At 37.9% G+C, this 18648-nt stretch overlaps 1 protein-coding gene across 1 annotated transcript in view; it reads left to right on the plus strand.

Moving 5' to 3' along the window:
• Positions 1 to 18648, plus strand: part of vps35 (VPS35 retromer complex component) — a 29200-nt gene that overhangs the window by 8196 nt on the left and 2356 nt on the right. Inside the window, exons 6-17 of the mRNA XM_079585796.1 lie at positions 21 to 203; positions 466 to 679; positions 2804 to 2887; positions 3039 to 3148; positions 3350 to 3446; positions 3546 to 3694; positions 7011 to 7218; positions 10428 to 10583; positions 10951 to 11073; positions 12160 to 12339; positions 12571 to 12810; positions 14833 to 14976. Coding sequence (XP_079441922.1) covers positions 21 to 203; positions 466 to 679; positions 2804 to 2887; positions 3039 to 3148; positions 3350 to 3446; positions 3546 to 3694; positions 7011 to 7218; positions 10428 to 10583; positions 10951 to 11073; positions 12160 to 12339; positions 12571 to 12810; positions 14833 to 14976 — 1888 coding nt within the window. The remainder of the gene's footprint in view (positions 1 to 20; positions 204 to 465; positions 680 to 2803; positions 2888 to 3038; positions 3149 to 3349; positions 3447 to 3545; positions 3695 to 7010; positions 7219 to 10427; positions 10584 to 10950; positions 11074 to 12159; positions 12340 to 12570; positions 12811 to 14832; positions 14977 to 18648) is intronic.

The raw sequence follows: 18648 nt of genomic DNA on the forward strand, positions 1-18648 counted from the left end.
CCCTCTGTCTGACTTCCCAGGTACCTGTTGATAACTGTTGGAGTGGTGTACGTTCGCTCTTTTCCACAATCCCGCAAAGACATACTGAAGGACCTGGTGGAGATGTGTCGTGGGGTGCAGCATCCACTCCGGGGCTTGTTCCTCAGGAACTACCTGTTGCAGTGCACGCGCAACATCTTGCCTGATGATGGAGAGCAGGCTGAGTACGACACTCCGGATCTAATAGCTGTGATTGCACCTCAAGTACCCCTGAGTGTTGTGACTCCCACTGAGCAATTTAAATGATACCGTAGTATAATCCTACGTGCTATATTACAATTTAATCCATTGCTAGAAAAGGCTTATTTTCCCACATTCAGTGCTTACGGAGCACTTAGACAGCTTTTGACAAAATGAATCACTAGAAAATCTCATTATCTGTTAAGGATTGAATGACTAACCAATGTGGTTTCCTGTTTGGTTTAGGGAAGAGATGACCGGAGACATTAATGACTCCATTGACTTTGTCCTGCTGAATTTCGCCGAGATGAATAAACTGTGGGTGCGGATGCAGCATCAGGGACACAGTAGGGACCGAGAAAAGAGAGAGAAGGAGAGGCAAGAGCTGCGTATCCTTGTAGGGACTAATCTGGTCCGACTGAGCCAGCTGGAAGGCGTCAATGTGGAAAAGTACAAACAGGTGTGTTTCAGTTTCAGTGCTCCAGTGCAGATAAATTATCTTTCTACAAAAAAAGGTTTTCTACTCTTCTAAGTTTTAAAGGGTGCATCGATTTAATCTTGATTACCTGTTCATTTGTGGCAAACACTGGGAACCTCAAGCTAGCACTTAGCATAATCACTTGGGAAAAGAGCCATTGATGGCATGACAACTGCGTAAGAGGTTACAGCATATTTTGATGGCCTTTTGAAAGCTGTTTGTTAAAGCACTTTGTTCACGTTCATGAATTAACAACGTGATGGACTCAATATGGTCTCATTTGATTTTTAAATTCAAGCACCCATACATATGCATCACACTGTGTGTGCAAAGCAGCTTGTTAGATGTACTCTAAGCTATTTAATCAGAGGTAAATAATTTTTTTTTAGCTTGATATGGCTAAATAAAAATACTTATAGCTAATGGCTCACAGACTCATGTAGCTGGTTCATATTTCTCTTTTTGTGGTTTTCCAACCAATTTATCTATGCAGTGCTGTGCACAAGACCAATCAATAGCAAACCCAAACTTTGAATAGTAGTGTATTGCATGGTCGTTTCCTCCCAAGGAGGCAAGGGAGAAAATAATACATTTTAGAAAAACAAAACAATGTAAATATTACCAAAAGTGACATTACAAAGTGTAAATCACTTGTTTTTCTAAAGTAACACTGTCCGACAGCGACACCAGCATGTAAAGTTAAAGCGGGAGTTCGTGTATCTCATGCCTCCCTTGAGCCCTTTGAGTTTTATAAGACGCCCTGAAGCACGTGGTGGGGGTAATTGAGGACGAGTGAGGAAAAGTCACGCGAGAAGAGGCAATGCCTCATCACTCTATGATTGGATATTAGTTTGTGTGATAAATCACACCTCTTGAATGAACAAAATTATGGCGTTTAATGGGAAGACTAATTCAAACAACTCAGCCATTTAGATATCACCACTTTGTCACATCTAAATCAATCTTGAAATAGACTGAAAACATGATGACTGTAGGGATTTTTCAGCTTGGTGAAATTAAAGGTACATCTTTCTTTGTGATCAGTGTTTACCAACTATGAAAACTGATGAAAATAAAGTTTATTATTAAAAAGAACAGCTGAACATCAGTTCACAAATAAAAAAATAGTTAAGTTGTGCCTTACGTTATTATTTTGGAATAAATGTTAAAATGCTTTAAAAAACTAACTTGATTAGGTTTATACTTGGTTTTAATGAATGGAACATGAATTATTACATAATGTAAAAATACAAAATAGAATTGTATTTGGTTTCTCTTTTTATGGAATGTTTATTTAACCAGGAAGATGCGACAACATTGTGTAACTGGGACATGAATTTATATATATATATATATATATATATATATATATATATATATAATTATTATTATTATTATTATTATTCAATTAAATTCAAATTTATTTGTATAGCGCTTTTCACAATACATATTGTTTCAAAGCAGCTTTACAGAAAATGCATTTCAGAAATGTACAGAAAAAGAAAAAAAAAAACAGTTAGTTAATGAGGTATAAATGTAGGGCATAACATATCGCCGGCGTTGGGTCGTCTCTTCTCAGGCGTTGGGGCATCTGAAGTCTCCATGAGAGGCTGGATACATAACTGGAGCTGACCAACTCTGGCGTCTGTTATCTCGGGACGCCTAACAACAAAAAAGGCAGATGGGAAACAATTAGCGTAGCTGCTGTTCATAATATGAATGCATTTGATCTGATTTAACTGTAGTATAAAGGTATGAGATGCATTATGTGAATGCTTGGCTAAAGAGATGCGTCTTTAATCAGGTTTTAAACTGGGAGAGCGAGTCTGAACCTCGGACAATATCAGGAAGGCTATTCCAGAGTTTAGGAGCTAGATGTGAAAACGTATATATACACTGCACAGCACGCCATTGGTGTGGTATACTGCAGATGTAGAATCCAGAACCAACACGAACTTTTCAACATATAGTGGCTTTAAAGCAACATGCTGTATACTGTAGGGAGAAATTTGTAGACTTGTACTGTGATTTGCAGTTATATTGTTTGCAAAAAGAATTTGGCAGCACTAACTTGGCATACAGTAAATATGTGTCGTCTCCACACAGATCGTGCTGTCTGGGATCTTGGAGCAGGTGGTGAACTGTAGAGACCCTCTAGCACAGGAATACCTCATGGAGTGCATCATACAGGTACAGAAATACCACACCATCACCCATAATCATGTTGTACTTGACTGAGGGAGTCTGTCTTTGAACATGCTCTCCTCGTTTTCAAGTAGTAGGTGCAGGCATGTCAAATTTAATGCACTCACAATTTTGTCTGCACTTTATTTTCCTGCAGGTCTTTCCAGATGAGTTCCACCTGCAGACGTTGAACCCTTTCCTTCGCTCCTGTGCCGATCTGCACCAAAACGTGAACGTCAAGAACATCATCATTGCTCTTATTGACAGGTGGCTTGTTGTTCCACTCATTCACTGTTAAGCTCTGACGGATGCCTATTATTGACAAACATTATCTGTTCTCTCAAGGAAATGCCACTTGGTTTGTTATACAATGCAAAGAAATGCATACATTTTAGCATGGCTAAACTTTACAAACACGATTTGAGCCCTCCATATATAGTGTTATTTTATTGTTGCCTCATCCCACAGGTTGGCCTTGTTTGCTCACAGAGAAGATGGACCTGGAATCCCTGCTGAAATAAAGCTGTTTGATATCTTCTCACAGCAAGTGGCAACTGTCATACAGGTATGCTGTGGCTTTATTTAAATATTGAATAATTTAGTAAAATCATTAGCTCAAATCTAAATGTTTAATGTTGCCATCTTTATTTTTTTTCCCCATCAGTCTCGTCAGGACATGCCATCTGAAGATGTTGTTTCACTCCAAGTGTCTCTCATCAATCTGGCCATGAAGTGTTATCCTGAGCGTGTGGACTATGTGGATAAAGTGTTGGAAAGTACTGTGGAGATTTTCAACAAACTTAACCTGGAGCAGTGAGTATTAGTTACACTGTTTTCAGAACATGGTCCAAGTAACACCCACTCTCTTTACTAGTGTGCTAGTGTGTTGCTGGATGATTGTACTAGTGCTCGATTTCTGCATTTAGTCCTATTTGCAACTAAGGAACAGTTACTTGGGAACATGCCTATAAGACCTAATTATGCTGATCCTTTATTTATATTTCAGTTGTTGCATCCCTGCACATAGTCACTGTGTTGGTGGTAATGAATAAATAAACATATGCAAGGAAGATAGGACCAATTGAAAATATTACAATGTCATTTTTGGTTACTGTTTTTATCTAGATTACATTTTGACCATTAAATCAAAGCCATCTCTTGATTCTATCAATACTAACATCAATATAATAATAATATCAATCATAAAATAAATCCATTGTATTCCAGTAGATTTCCATAGGATAAATAATTATTCACCCATTTTCTCTTGCGGTAGTGAAAGAACAGTCTGTGTTAGTGTTGAACAATATACCGGTACTAGAATGGTATTGCGATAGCCTGCTATTAAAAATTGTACGGTTTCACATTTTATCATGAGATGAGTATCAGTACCGGTACTTGACAGCATTCTTAATAAGAGCCGTAATTCATAATTTGTGTCAATGTGTGACAGTGGCACATGTGTGTGCAGAGCTCTGCTTCCACTCCCTGCAGGGAGTAAAATATTCATGCGCAGCGCATGAGAAAATAATGCGTGGGATGTGTTTGAGTTATCAATAAGCCTCCAAAAAGAGCTCAAAGCGCTACTCGCACTGCCAGGCTCGGACCTGAAGCGTGCGCACAGAAAACTGTCTTTCAGACAGCATGATATCGCAAATTCTGTTCTCTTTCACGGATTATTGTGCTTGCCTGGAGAAAAATATGTTAAAATGCACATCCTGGCGAGTATCCACAGCAAAAACCAGTCGGGTATGTCTTAAGTGGAGCGTAAACGGTTAATAAAGAAATTCCAATGTATTTGATCCGTGCGTCAGCTCTTAAAGTGACAGCAGCCTAATAAACCTGCTGCTGTCTGTGTGATGAATGAAACTCAAGCAACAAAAGAAAAGATAAAGTCACCCAATGCTTTACTGAATAACTTTTAATCTATTTATTAATAATCCATGTAAATTAATTTATAGAGGGAAGACTATATGCAGTGCTTTTTACAAAAAAGGTTTTAACATTTATTTAATTTCTTAATGCTACTGTTAAATGGTGCAGGTATGATGTCACTTCACAGGCCAACCAGCAGTTAGCATCACACTGGCTCCCTCGTCAAAAACCCAATAGTATTTCCCCATAGGTAATTTAAACAATCTCTGATCAACAAAAGTTTATGATACTTACACGGTTTGTCCATCAAAATTATTAGCGCAGATGAACACAACTTTTATGAATTTTGAAGCCTAAATGCAGTCGCCAGAAGTAAAAAGCTAAAGGTTGGCTATAAACGAACTACACCACAGTCCAATGACTACACTAAGCTTCCGACTCTCAGTTTTTATCTAAAAAACATTTTCCCAGAACGTTTGAGTTGGAATAGTTTATAAGAGCACGATTATAAGCATAGCGATGCTGTAAAAGCGGACTGAGTTCACCTGTTTGGCGTGATGGCGTTTAATGTCGCCAACAGCCTTAGTAGTCCCATTTAGCCACTTGTTAGCAACTCATAACAGATTAACCCTTTCCCCACTAGCGTTTTTTTTAAAAGCCTCCGCTAGCATTTTTGACAATTTTCACAATTTTCATTGCCCCCAGAATATTTTTTTTTGTATGAATATCTGAACATTCAATATATCAAAAGAAAGAACAGAACCCTCTGCTTTAAAAAAAAAAAAAACTGTTTTATTCTAGATTTAACACTTGAATGTAAGTTTCATAAATAAAGCAACCTTTTATTTTCGAGTAAAAACCTGAGAAAATCAAATTTTTGTGACAAAAAGACTACATCCAGATCAGATTCAGAAAGAATCTTCGAAACAAAGATGAGTAGATCGAGTTCATCAACACCCCTAATACTTCACAGTCCTATAGCTTGTCCTGGGTCGAGATTTCATTCACTAACATTAGGCAGATTTATTTATATGTTGATGATCGTGTTATTTTACATATAAATATGATTACATATGAGATTACATCTTCTTCGGATGCATTTTAATCAGGAGACTCAGTACGCGTTCAGGAGATGTGTAATAGGGCCCACTATCATATAACAGTGAAAACACTGAAAGCCCAAAATTTCCATCAATGGCAAGGAAAGAGTTAAAAAAATTATAACAAGTGGGGTAATACTGATGTATTTTATGTCGTAGAATAAAACTTGAAAGTATCTTGAGCTTGTGTTCATCACAGACCTTATTTCAGCCATTTAAAACCAAAAACCCATTCAAAAAACCCATTGACTTCGAGACGATGGAACCGGAAGTGCTAAATTGCTAACTCGCTAACTAATTTCTGCATTTTGGCCTACAAATTTACGTCACTCTTGCACTCTATAGACCTACTTTAGCCTACCTGAAAAATGTAAAGCAGTTTTTCATTTGTATCTTCTTAAATTGTGTTTGTCATATTGACTGTAATTTGCATCACAATATTGAATAGGGTCTGTGCACTGTTTTTCAGGCAGAAATAATTGCAGAAGTTTAATATTAGGGTTTTTGAAGAATATTAATAGAATACAATAACACATTATTATAGTGAGCACTTTTTTCAAACTTTTCCTAAAATATAATGGACCTTGATCAAAGAACATGCAGATATTACATTTAACTATCGCTATAAAATGTAGTTTCTTTCCTGATATTCTTTTTTTCATAATATGTTAAAAATAACTTGGGCAAATGCCTTTTTTTTTTTTTTTTGCTGACGTCCAAAATCTTATCATATACCCAGCAATTTTGAGGGCGGATGGGAAGCCACATAGAGACATGATGACTCACTGTTTGCAATCCCAGCACAGGTCAATCATGCTAAGCTAATCTTTGATATGTTGTGGTAATAATGTTCCACTTTTGTAATGTCATACCTCAAATCTTACTAATTACGGTTTGTAAATGCTGGATTTATTTTTAAGGATGAATTGTTTTGCCCTCTTCAACATCTTGGTGTCATTTTGGCACATACCGGTAGCTATACTGTTGCCTTGGTTATACAAAGGCCTAGGTATGTTTTTTCTTTGTTGTTTTTTAAAACAAACCACCTTCCTTTCAAAATACAGATGACCACAGTAGTAAGGTCAACCGTTACTACATCATTGTACCTGCTTCTGTGTGTTACTGTTTGATGTCTTTCATGTCTTTCTGTACAGCATTGCCACCAGCAGCGCGGTGTCTAAAGAGCTGACCAGGCTCCTAAAGATCCCCGTGGACACGTACAACAACATCCTCACTGTACTCCAGCTCAAGCACTTCCCACCACTCTTCGAGTACTTCGATTATGAGTCACGCAAAAGCATGAGCTGCTACGTGCTGAGCAACATTCTGGACTACAACACCACCATAGTGGCCCAAGATCAGGTTTATATCACATTCAATACTTTTAGCAGTTGTGGTTGTTGGCTGTCAAGCTGATGTTTTTACATGTTTTAAACAAAATCCCTGTACAGTGGTAATAGAAAGTTTGTGAGCCCTGCTAAGAATGTTTTGTACCTTTACCCACAGTAAGTTACATCGACTTACACTGCCGTACAGATGTTTGGGGTCTGTAAGATTTAAAAAAAAACATTTTAAAAAGAAGTCTCATGCTCACCAAGACTGCATTTACTTTATCAAAAACGCAGTAAAAACAGTAATATTGTTAAATGTTATTACAATTTTATTTTTTATATTTTATTTGAATATCTTTTTTTAATGTAATTTATTCCTGTAATACAAAGCTGAATTTTCAGCAGCCATTACTCCAGTCTTCAGGGCAATGATCCTTCAGAAATCATTATGCTGATTTGCTGCTCAAGAAACATGTTGTATTGTTATCAATGTTGAAAACTGCAGTAGTTGTGCTGCTCATTATTTTAGTGGACACCATGAAGCATGGTTTTCAGGATACATTGATGAATAGAATAGTTTTTTTTAAACAGCAGCTTATTTGAAATGGATATAGTTTGTAACATTGAAAATGTCTTTACTGTCACTTTTGGTCAATTTAATGCATCCTTGATGAATACAAATAATACTTTTTTTGGGGGGGGGGGGGGGGGGGGGGGAACTTACTGACCCCAAAGTTTTGAATAGTAGTGTACATTTCTATTGGGTTAATGTTGTGTTTAATTTTAAGCTTATCCACATTGTCTTTGCCAAACATTAGGTATGCAGCAGTGTTCCTCTTGGATAGCAGTGGCTTCCTTCCATGCACTGCACCCTGTTCTTGTTCAGTGTTTGTCTGTTGTTAAACTCATGAACACTAACCTTACCAAGCGAGATTGGCCTGTAGATCCTCAGATGATACCCAGATGAATACCGGTTGATAATATTGACCTCCCTGAAGTATAATGTGTCTTGATTTAGATTTTTGTTAGAGTAACAGTGGTTACAGTTACTTGAATTTTCATCCATTTCCACTTAAAGTGCACCCAAACCTTTTTACAAATAGCTTTTAACGTAGGTATGAAATGAAAACTCATCTTGTCTATTTTCTAAATGCATGTTTTAGATCTTATTGTGAACTATAATCATATATGATTATAATTAATTATAATTAATAATATGTGAATGTTTCAGTTAGAATTTTTTTTTCGACCTTGTAATGTTTAATCAAAATATCATAACAACCTGGTGGTGAAAACGACATGCTTCTCTCTGGTGACATATGCAGGACTCATCCAATCATTTAGTCCGCTTAAACTCCGGCACTGCAATCTATACTTTTGAGTGCAACGGCCACATTTCAAAATCCAATCAACAATCGATGCATAGAACCAGGTCCCGTCCCTAAAAATGTTTCTTTTTCGATACTCGGTTACACTCGGATGCATGTTAAAATACGGAAGAAAAGAACTGTTGCTACTTCTGTTTCTTTTGCAACTATAAAACTTTTCCAGCTTGGTAAGCATTAATAAGAATTTCCCTCTGCTAATTTATCCAATAGTATTTTGACACCCCGGTTCGCCAGTTGGCGAAAAACACAGCGTATTGCAGCCATTGAAGCCAGCAAACAAACTAGGTCCGAGATCGCAGATTCTGCCTGACCAAAAAAGCCTCGGCACCCTTCTAAAAATCTCTATGAACCGGAGCATATTAAAAACACGGATAAATCAACTACTCGACTACTCGACTTCAGTTGTCAATTGCGCTCGCTCCTGTTGCTTGTCCTCAATCTGGAAACCCGTGTGAGCGTCGAGTCTGAGCCGGAGGGGGCAGGGGAAACAACTCTCTCCAATATTATGAGTTTGAACTGCAGTGCCCATTTCAATCCGCTAGCTGTCAATCTTACATAATGCACCTTTAAATTAACAGATGATACTTTATTATATACTTCTCCAACAAAGGTATTTACTCTTGGGTTTTTTTGGTCAATAAATAAGCGGAAAGGATCTTCTGATAGAAAGTTTTGATGTTGGTCAAATTTATGCAGATATACAGGAAATTCTTAAGGGTTCGCAAACTTGCTAATGCCATTTGTATGTTCTTTTTGAGAATATGAATATGTAACTATTTGAGTAATTTGCTCCTTTAATAGTAAGTAACTGACAGGTTCAGGTGGTTTATTCTCGTTTTCCTCATTTGTTATTACGCTGTGCACCGTGGGTTTAGAGCACTGGAGAGGTTTTTGATTGCTTTTGGCTTTAAATGCCGTTTCATTCTAGCCCAGGGGTTTTCTCCGCCTGCCTTTCTCTACCTTTTCAAAGGTGCTTAGTTTTTTCTCCCTGTAATCTGTGACTCCTGAGGGAAAGGTCAGCTATGACTCAGACAGGTCTGACCATAGTACCGAGGGAGGAATATATTGATATTCCTGTGTTGGAGAATGTTGGAGCTGCTCTGGCTTTTTCTGAGGTCAAAAAAGCACCATATTTTCACCCACTCGTTTGTTGAGCAGTTGAAAAGAGAGCACTGATTCAAATGGTTATGTAGTCCGTTTTTAGAAACTGATTTAGAACTCAAAATGATTGAATTATCCAGGTCTGTTCAGAATTGAGAGTGGTATGACTTCAGTCAGACTACAGCATTTACATGACATTTAAAATAAAAAAGACAAATTATTCCTTTAGTCTGACTGAATTCAAACTTAAAGTGCACTAAGTGTTTGCACTTTACATGGTCAGTAGCTTACTTATCTTTGCACATTAAGATGGAGAGGAGAAAGTGGGCGGCAGTGGCTCAGTGGTTCATGTAGATTGTCTACAAACCGAAAGGTTGGTGGCTCAATCCCCGGTTCCACCTGACCAAGTGTCGAGGTGTCCATGAGCAAGACACCTAACCCCAGCTGCTCCCGACGACCTGGATGGCGCATTGCATGGCTGACACCGCCGTCGGTGTATGAATGGGTGAATGTGAGGCAATATGTAAAGCGCTTTGGTGGCCATTGGGTCTGTGAAAGCGCTATATAAATGCAGTCCATTTTACCAAAGTATTTTAAAAATCGAAAAATAACCTCTCCAAAGACTTACTTATTGTATAACCTCAATTCTGACCTCTCCCCAAATTCCCCAGTCACTTTTGGTATATTTTAGGGCCAACCTTTGTGGTTCACCCTACATTTGAGGCATAATCTCATGGCTCTTTCCTTGCAGGTTGATGCAATCCTGAGCCTGGTGTCTACGCTGATCCAGGACCAGCCAGATCAGCCTGCTGAGGATCCTGACCCAGAGGACTTTGCAGAGGAACAGAGTTTAGTGGGCCGCTTCATTCATCTGCTGCATTCAGACGACCCTGACCAGCAGTATCTGGTATGCGAGCTTTCCTCTTTTACGCACTCCTTTCATCATATGACAGAGAAGGGCATTGTTAGACTCTATTCAAAGAAGTCTATAAAAATGCACTGCTGTCAAGTACTCCTTATTTGTGGAAAAAGTACTGCATGTTTCTTTGATCATTTCACCACTGCTGGATCCCAACGAGATCTAATCCCCTTGATGGAACATCATAAGCAAATCAGTGACAATGTCATGATTGTTTGGCATCAGCCAGAACTGGTCTAATTAGCTCCCAGTGAAAGTTGTTTAATTCTGCATTCAATCAGTTGATGAGGTCATCATGCCGTTTAATGAATTATTCACATCGATTCATCTACTCTTTCTTTCGTGCCTCCCACAGATTTTAAACACTGCCAGGAAACACTTTGGCGCTGGGGGGAACCAGAGAATTCGACACACTCTTCCCCCACTGGTGTTCGCTGCTTATCATCTGGCCTTCCGTTACAAAGAAAACTCCTCCTCGGTATGTCCCACATTCAACCACATTACCTAAAACAAAGTGCTTGCTTTAGTCTGCATGGCAACCTTTAGAGGCAGTGTAATCTAACTGAATAGGAACTTCATAAAAGAATGATTTAAGAAACTCCTAATGGGCAGCAACTCTGTTGGCGGTCACATACACATACAATAGTGCTCCAGTAGAGCAGGGGTTTTCAAACTTTTTGATGCTCAGGATAATGGCCAATATAATGGCAGCTACCGGTATATATTCTCTTGAACCAAGACACATTTATACTTTGTATAACAATATTAACCGTGATAAGAACACAATAAGTTTATTGTATTATATTATAACGATACAAAAGCACACCTACCTATTATGTAATCGCCACGGACCAATTCGTAGGTGTTTACCAGCCAGAGATAACTTTTCCAGAAAGTTCGCTTTGGCAAGCTGTTTTGAACTCCCTGATTTTATTCGAAATTGTCACACCAGTTCGTTCTTCGATTTCGCTTGAAGTATATCGTGGCCTTTACTCTTATAGAAAAAACAGATTTTTCTATTCAGGTCGGCAGCTCACTAGATTTGGTAACAAAGCCACTGTACAATTACACACCTGTATAAAATATAAAAGATAATTTGATCCTTCAATTTAATCTTGATTGTATGATGTCTTAATCCACATGGCAGGTCTGACATAGCTGTATGCTAGCCAAAAGGTTTTCAGCCTATCTGTTGTGTGCAGGGACTAATGAAATAATAATTATCATTAAATGAACTAACTATATACTGTATAAATTGACTAATTTATGTAGACTGACAAGGAGAGAAATCATAAAGTAATTTAAGAAACATTAATTTTTTTTTTCTATCCAAAAAACGTAAGACAATACAGTTTAAGTGCCTTAAAATGAAAGCCTTTAAAGCACTGCATTTGGCTTTCATAGTGTGAAAATGAAAGTGCACCTTTCCTTTCTCATGGAAGTATGGTTACACAAGCCTCATCTGTCATATTTTCACACTTAATGAAATGCACTCGCATTTGAATCACAGGTCATAATAGAAGAGATTTTTTTATATATACATGTCAATCTTTCTCTTCCACAGGATGATAAATGGGAAAAGAAATGTCAGAAGATTTTCTCATTCGCCCATCAGACCATCAGCGCTCTGATCAAAGCAGAGCTGGCAGAGTTACCCCTGAGGCTCTTCCTCCAGGGGGCTCTGGCGGCTGGAGAGATCGGCTTCGAGAACCACGAAACCGTTGCCTACGAGTTCATGTCTCAGGTAGAGAAGCATTTTGATTAAATGCCTAATAGGTCACTATCAAGATGGTTAACATGCAAAGATTCTTTATCCTTCCCTCTCATGTTCATTACTATTCACAATGATACGGTAATACCCTGAGAGCAAGACTAGATAAAACATTTTTTAATTAGCTTTGCACTGACTGATTCTCACACCTAGAAAAACATTAATTCTAGAAAAGTGACTTAATTTTTGCGTGTGTGTCCCAAGGCGTTCTCTCTGTATGAAGACGAGATCAGCGACTCAAAGGCTCAGCTGGCCGCCATCACCCTGATCATTGGCACGTTTGAGCGCTCCCGGTGCTTCAGCGAAGAGAACCACGAGCCCCTGCGTACCCAGTGCGCTCTGGCTGCCTCTAAACTGCTGAAGAAACCCGACCAGTGCCGTGCAGTCAGCATTTGTGCCCACCTTTTCTGGTCAGGACGCAACACTGACAAAGGTGGAGAAGAGGTTGGTCCATGTCTTCCACAGATTATAGGGCCAATGAAATATGGTGTTCAGAAAATTTCATTTCTAATATTAGTAATTCTGACTGTGTTTTGTGACTGTGAATTAAACCGACCTTAAGTTGGTAATTGGATCGCAGGTTATGTAAGTCTCATTGAATATTCTTGAACAAAGTTATGACCTCACCACAAATTGGCACATAATGTTCATGCGCTTGTTTTAGTTTCTTTTCCAATTGTGCCATAATCGTGGCAGTAGTCAATGTCTGATCATGATGAAAGATGTTATTCTTACATAACCTGTTAGATTTGAGTCTGTCAGAATGATCATGTCTTGATGCTTCTCAATGGGTGTCGTTTTCCGTTTTTAAGTGTATTTTTGTGTGATCTCAGTAAGTTATTGTGGGCGTTTTGACAATGAACCGTGTTATTTTACGTATGAAACTGAGAGTGTGAGTAGGATTGGATATTTGGGTATTTGCTGTCATTTCTGAAGCTTAAAGCTTTTCTAGAAGGTTTTTTCATTTTCAAGACTGTGTAGGTGGAAGATGTTCTTCTGAGTCATTTGTATTGAGGTGATAATTAAGGGTAAATTGCTCACAACTGTAAATGAATCTGCCAGGGATTTCAGTGAAACTCAGTGATTCATTTTAGAAGCAGCATTTTGTGTAGGCTGTACACAATTGGTTATCGTTCTGTTTATTCATTCAAGGTGTATTCATGTCTGATCATGTTCACTTAATAGAGCACATTATTGACAACAAGCCTTTAAAATTGGCACTGCAGTCCAAATGTTAAATTCTTTGAGAGTTGCTTTCATTCACCCCCTCCTCCCCAGACTCTAATCTAACATGGCTTGCCAGTTTGAGGACATGCAACAAGAATGAGTGCAATTGACAGTGGCTGACAATGAGCCAACAAGGTCAGATATTGAGGATTGTTAGGTCGAGTAGAATCTGCCATCTCTGATCTAGTTTGTTTGCTGTTTTCCATAGCTGCAGAACACTGTGTTTGCCCGCCATCTGGCAACCCTGGGTGTTAAACTATTGAGTTAATTGGCAGTGTGTACAGGGTCACACAGACCAAAATAAAACCGAAATTATCACTACATGTCAATAATTGATCTCATACTACTAGTTTAGCAATAGGCAGGTCTATTCCACTCATAGATTGCACACACATCTATATAATGGACATTCTTGGATTCAATCCTAATGTTTTTTGTGTGCGTGTGTGGGGGGGTTGGTGATTCATGCTTATACGTGACTAGCTCCTGCATTGCACCAGTGTGCCATTTTGCTGTGCAGTGTGGTGCCTGTGATCGTTGAACTTCATACTTTGCAGTATTTATTCTACATTTAAAGTGCCCCTATGATGCTTTTTAAAGGTTCCTAATTTTGTTCTGGAGGTCTCTTAATTTTCTCATAATATGCATTGCAGCATCACCTTTTTTCTCGTTGTCAGAAACGGTTTGTTCAAAGATTCAGTCTCTATAAAGCCCTCCTTTCAGACAGCCTACTCTGCTCTGATTGGTCAGATGGCCCTGTTTGTTGTGATTGGTTTAAATCTCGGCTACAACTACAGTGTTTGAGAGCTGGTCAAAGTAGGCATTGTCTGTGGGCAGCCAATGAAGACTATATTATGACTGTTTGACATAAGCAGGTTGACAAATATTTTTAGAGTTAAATGTATAGTGCATTATATAACTGACATTCTTGCAGCGATCAATAATAATACATCAGCCCCCTTGAAATAACACTTAATGCAGGGAACCTGATGTAGCAGTTGTGCTTATTTTCTTCTAGTATAGATCAATAGAGAATGTTGTTGTGACTCATAAATGCATGTGGACAGATAGGATCATGCTGTTTTTCTTCTCTCGACTCCACAGCATGTTGTTGGGAGGTATGTGTTGCCCCTAACAACAGAGCTTCCCCATCCAATTTGTAACCCCATACACTTGCCTTTGCCAAGATAAAATGTAATAATTTGAGGTGAAATAAAAAAAAATGTCTTCTGTTGTCAGATCCGTGATGGGCGGAGGGTGATGGAATGCTTAAAGAAGGCTCTGAAAATCGCTAACCAGTGCATGGACCCGTCCTTGCAAGTTCAGCTCTTCATCGAGATCCTCAACAGATACATCTGCTTCTATGAGCGAGAGAATGATGCGGTATGACCAGAGATGCCTTTTCACACTTCATCATTCACCCCCTAGTTTTTCTTATTCGCTTTCTTTTACCTCTTAATACTTGCTCTCTTTAAACCTGTTGCCTTTGCTCTGTCTCTCCGTTTCTCACTCATTTGCAATTTCCCTCTCCGTGCTCCACATTTTTGTCTGGAGCAAGCAGTGCTAGATTATACCTAACCTTCACTCATCTGAGAGGAAGCATCTGTATCCGTGTTCAATTTGGGGAGATTGAGTCAGGACTTGCTGGAGCACATCGAGGGCACAGGGCGGCCAGGGCTAAGAGGAAGCACAAACAAACACACACGCAGTTAAAGTCAAGGTGTGCCTATCAGACAGCAGACTTATTACAGAGGTCGCTCTTGACATCTGAGCTTCATCCAAGGACAAGGGCCTCTTTAAATGTGGAAATAAATGGGAGAGTCGAAAACAGAAACGAATTCCCACGCTGAATTTCATTGACACATTTACCTGTCAATGTTTGTTCTGTCATTAATGTATATAATGGAGAACAGCGTTGGGAATTTATTTATTTTAAAATGACAATGCTCATGAATTAACATAAGCACTTAAGTCAGATTTAGCCATACAGGCTATTTTTCATCTGTAGTCCCTGGCAGGTTGATAGTAAAATCCACAAGTCCATAAAACATAAAAAAAACACATTCCAACAAACAGAACCATAATCAAAGCATATTAATACAAATACAGAATGACTTTAAATATAATAAGACAAAAACAAGCCTCTACTGTAAATTATGAAAACATGATTGATTATCCAATAACCATTGTTTTATGGATGTAGAAAAAGATGTAATATTTCTTAATTTTGTAGGTATTGTATTCCATGCATGTGCATGTCTATAAGAAAAAGCTGACTGCCCAAAAGCACTACTCCTATGTGGTATTATACAATCCCCTCTAGTAGATGAGTTAGGCCTATGATTTTTAATAAACTCATTAAGTGGAGGTGGGGCAATACCATGCATAGCTATGGGTCATATCATCAGCATACATCTGACAGTTAACAGTAGATGCACAAACGTCCGCTAGGTCATTAATGTACAAACTGAACAACAATGGTCCCAAAATCGAACCTTGGCGTACACCAACAGAATTAATAACTATTTGTGAAGTCTTATTGCTTACCCGGACACACTGTTTTCTATCAACAATGTATGATCTTATCGATTTAATTACCTCTGGTGAGAAATTATAATTTGATAACTTATTAAAACTTATGATTTACTGTATCAAAATCTCTCATTAAATCTAGATAGACAATTCCCACCACATCTCCTTTGGCCAATTTAGATTTTATATTTTCTAAAAGAAAACAATTTGCACTTTCTGTAGAGTGATACTTTCGAAACCCAAATTGCATTGGCTGTAAAGTGAATGGAGTACTATTCAAATGTAATATCTGTTCAGAAATCCATTTTTCTGCCATTTTAGATAATCCTGGTAGGATACTAATTGGTCTATAATTGCTAGTAGCCATATGATCACCTGTTTTGAACACTGGTGTAATTATTGCTTTTTTCCAAACACTTGGAAACGCTCCTTCATTTATAGACCAATTAACAATTTTTAAAATGGGAGGAATGAGTGCCTCCTTATAAGTTTTATTAAACATTGTCCATCCCATATACATAATTTGCTTTTGAACTATTAAGAGATGAGATAATCATATGTACTTTAGAATTAGTCTGTAATGCTCCAATTTAGAATTTTAGATAACTATGTATAGGTTAACTAAGTAATTTAAACCAGGTACCTTCTGAACCAAAGACTTTGTAGAATCTATAAAATAATTATTAAAAGCTTCTGCCACCTTATTTGGATTTCCTTTAGATTCACTGATAACCTTTTGCCTTTACAACCTTATTTCTTAATGTGGTAAATAAACGCCTGTCATGTTCCATCTTAGACCTGAGAGCTAACTTAAGAGCAAGATCCCTTTGTTTCACGAGTGAATGGATTTTTTCATTTAACCATGCTAGATATTCTCTTTGTCCTGGTTTACATTCCACTTTCCTTGTATAACCGTCTATAATTGTTTGAATTTCAGTCATGAAAGAATTACAGTTTTCATCTATACTCTTATATATTAAATAATCATTCCACTCGGTTTCTTTAATTGCGTTTTCAAAATTTTAGGTATTCTTCTTGTCAATTGTTAAATTAAATCTCCTTTTAGTAAGCTTTCTTACAATCATAATCATATTGTGGTCAGACAATCCTGTTACCAGATTGTAATATTTCTTTATTCTTTCTGGTCTATTAGTGAAAGCCAAATCAATACATGTTTCAGAGGAAGTAGTTACCCTAGTTGGCCCTTGCATAATCTGCTGAAAATCAGAATGACTTGCTATAGTTATCTTCTTCCTTTGTCGTTCCAGTTTATATTCAAATCTCCTAATAAAATAATCTCATTATTAGTATTGCACAGTTTAATAAGAGTGTTTAATTTTTCATAAAATACCGTCTTTGAAGATGGTGGTATTTATATTCCAATTACAGTAAATGACATTTGATCAGACAATATTCATTTTTAAGACCAATACATACTAAGGCCTTGTGTCCACCAAAACGTTTTTTCACGCGGCTGGCGTGTTTTTTCGATTGTTTTCAATGGGAGCACCGCGTCTTTAAAACGCCATAGGCCTAAGCGTAATGAAAATGTTTTTTTTTTTTCACGCTGTAGCGCTGAGCACTCGTTTTTTACAGGTTGCCGAGAGTTGAAGAATGTTCAACTTTGGGTAAAACACAGCGCTCATCACTGTCACTTTCTACCCAACCGTCCAATCAATCACAGTGGAGGAGGGGCGGGACTAATACCACACTGACCAACAACCGCCACATTCTGCTTGTACAACGTCAACAGATGACAACAAGCACATAACGGAACACAATAATTTAAAACAAGAGCCAGAGAAAATATGTTACATTGTATCGATATTTTAATATAGAATCAAAACAAAATATATGTGAAATGAGATACTTCGATACATTTTCGCGGATATTCCGTATCATAACATGCAAAGTCTCTCGACTGCCAAAACGCTCTCAAGCGCTCACAGCTCGGCGTTTTCAGATGGCTAAAAATGCTTTCTTGGACACACGTCCCAAGTCGTTTACACAAGACCATTGGATTTGCTTACATCTTATACTATCCTTAACATAAAATAGCACACATCCACCCCTACCGTCAGTTCTGTCTCATCTATACATTTTATAACCATACACATTTAACATGTCAGCAGGAGAGTTTTCATGCAACCATGGTTCTGACAGGCATAAAAAAAATCCAAATTTGATGCACATAAAATATGTTGTATTTGATCATTTTTAGGAATAACACTTCGAATGTTCAAATGTCCACTTGGTTTTAATCGAGAGTCCCAAAGAATGCGAGCATGGTTTACTGTTCTAAAAAGTTTGAAACCACGATGCTTTACGATTGCCGGATTTATCCTGCACGTTAAATTATTTAATGATGTAGGATTAATCCTTTGCATGCGATTCGCAATAGTAGATGGAGCATCGCTTGAAGAGACTGCTGTTTGTGATGTAGCTACTGGTATCGAATCAATTAGAGACTCACCGAGTCGGCCAGCGTCTACAGTAAGCGAACCACTGTTAACGAAATGTTTA

The sequence above is a fragment of the Phoxinus phoxinus genome (genome assembly GCF_949152265.1).
Source record: "Phoxinus phoxinus genome assembly, chromosome: 2".
Lineage (NCBI taxonomy): Eukaryota > Metazoa > Chordata > Actinopteri > Cypriniformes > Leuciscidae > Phoxinus > Phoxinus phoxinus.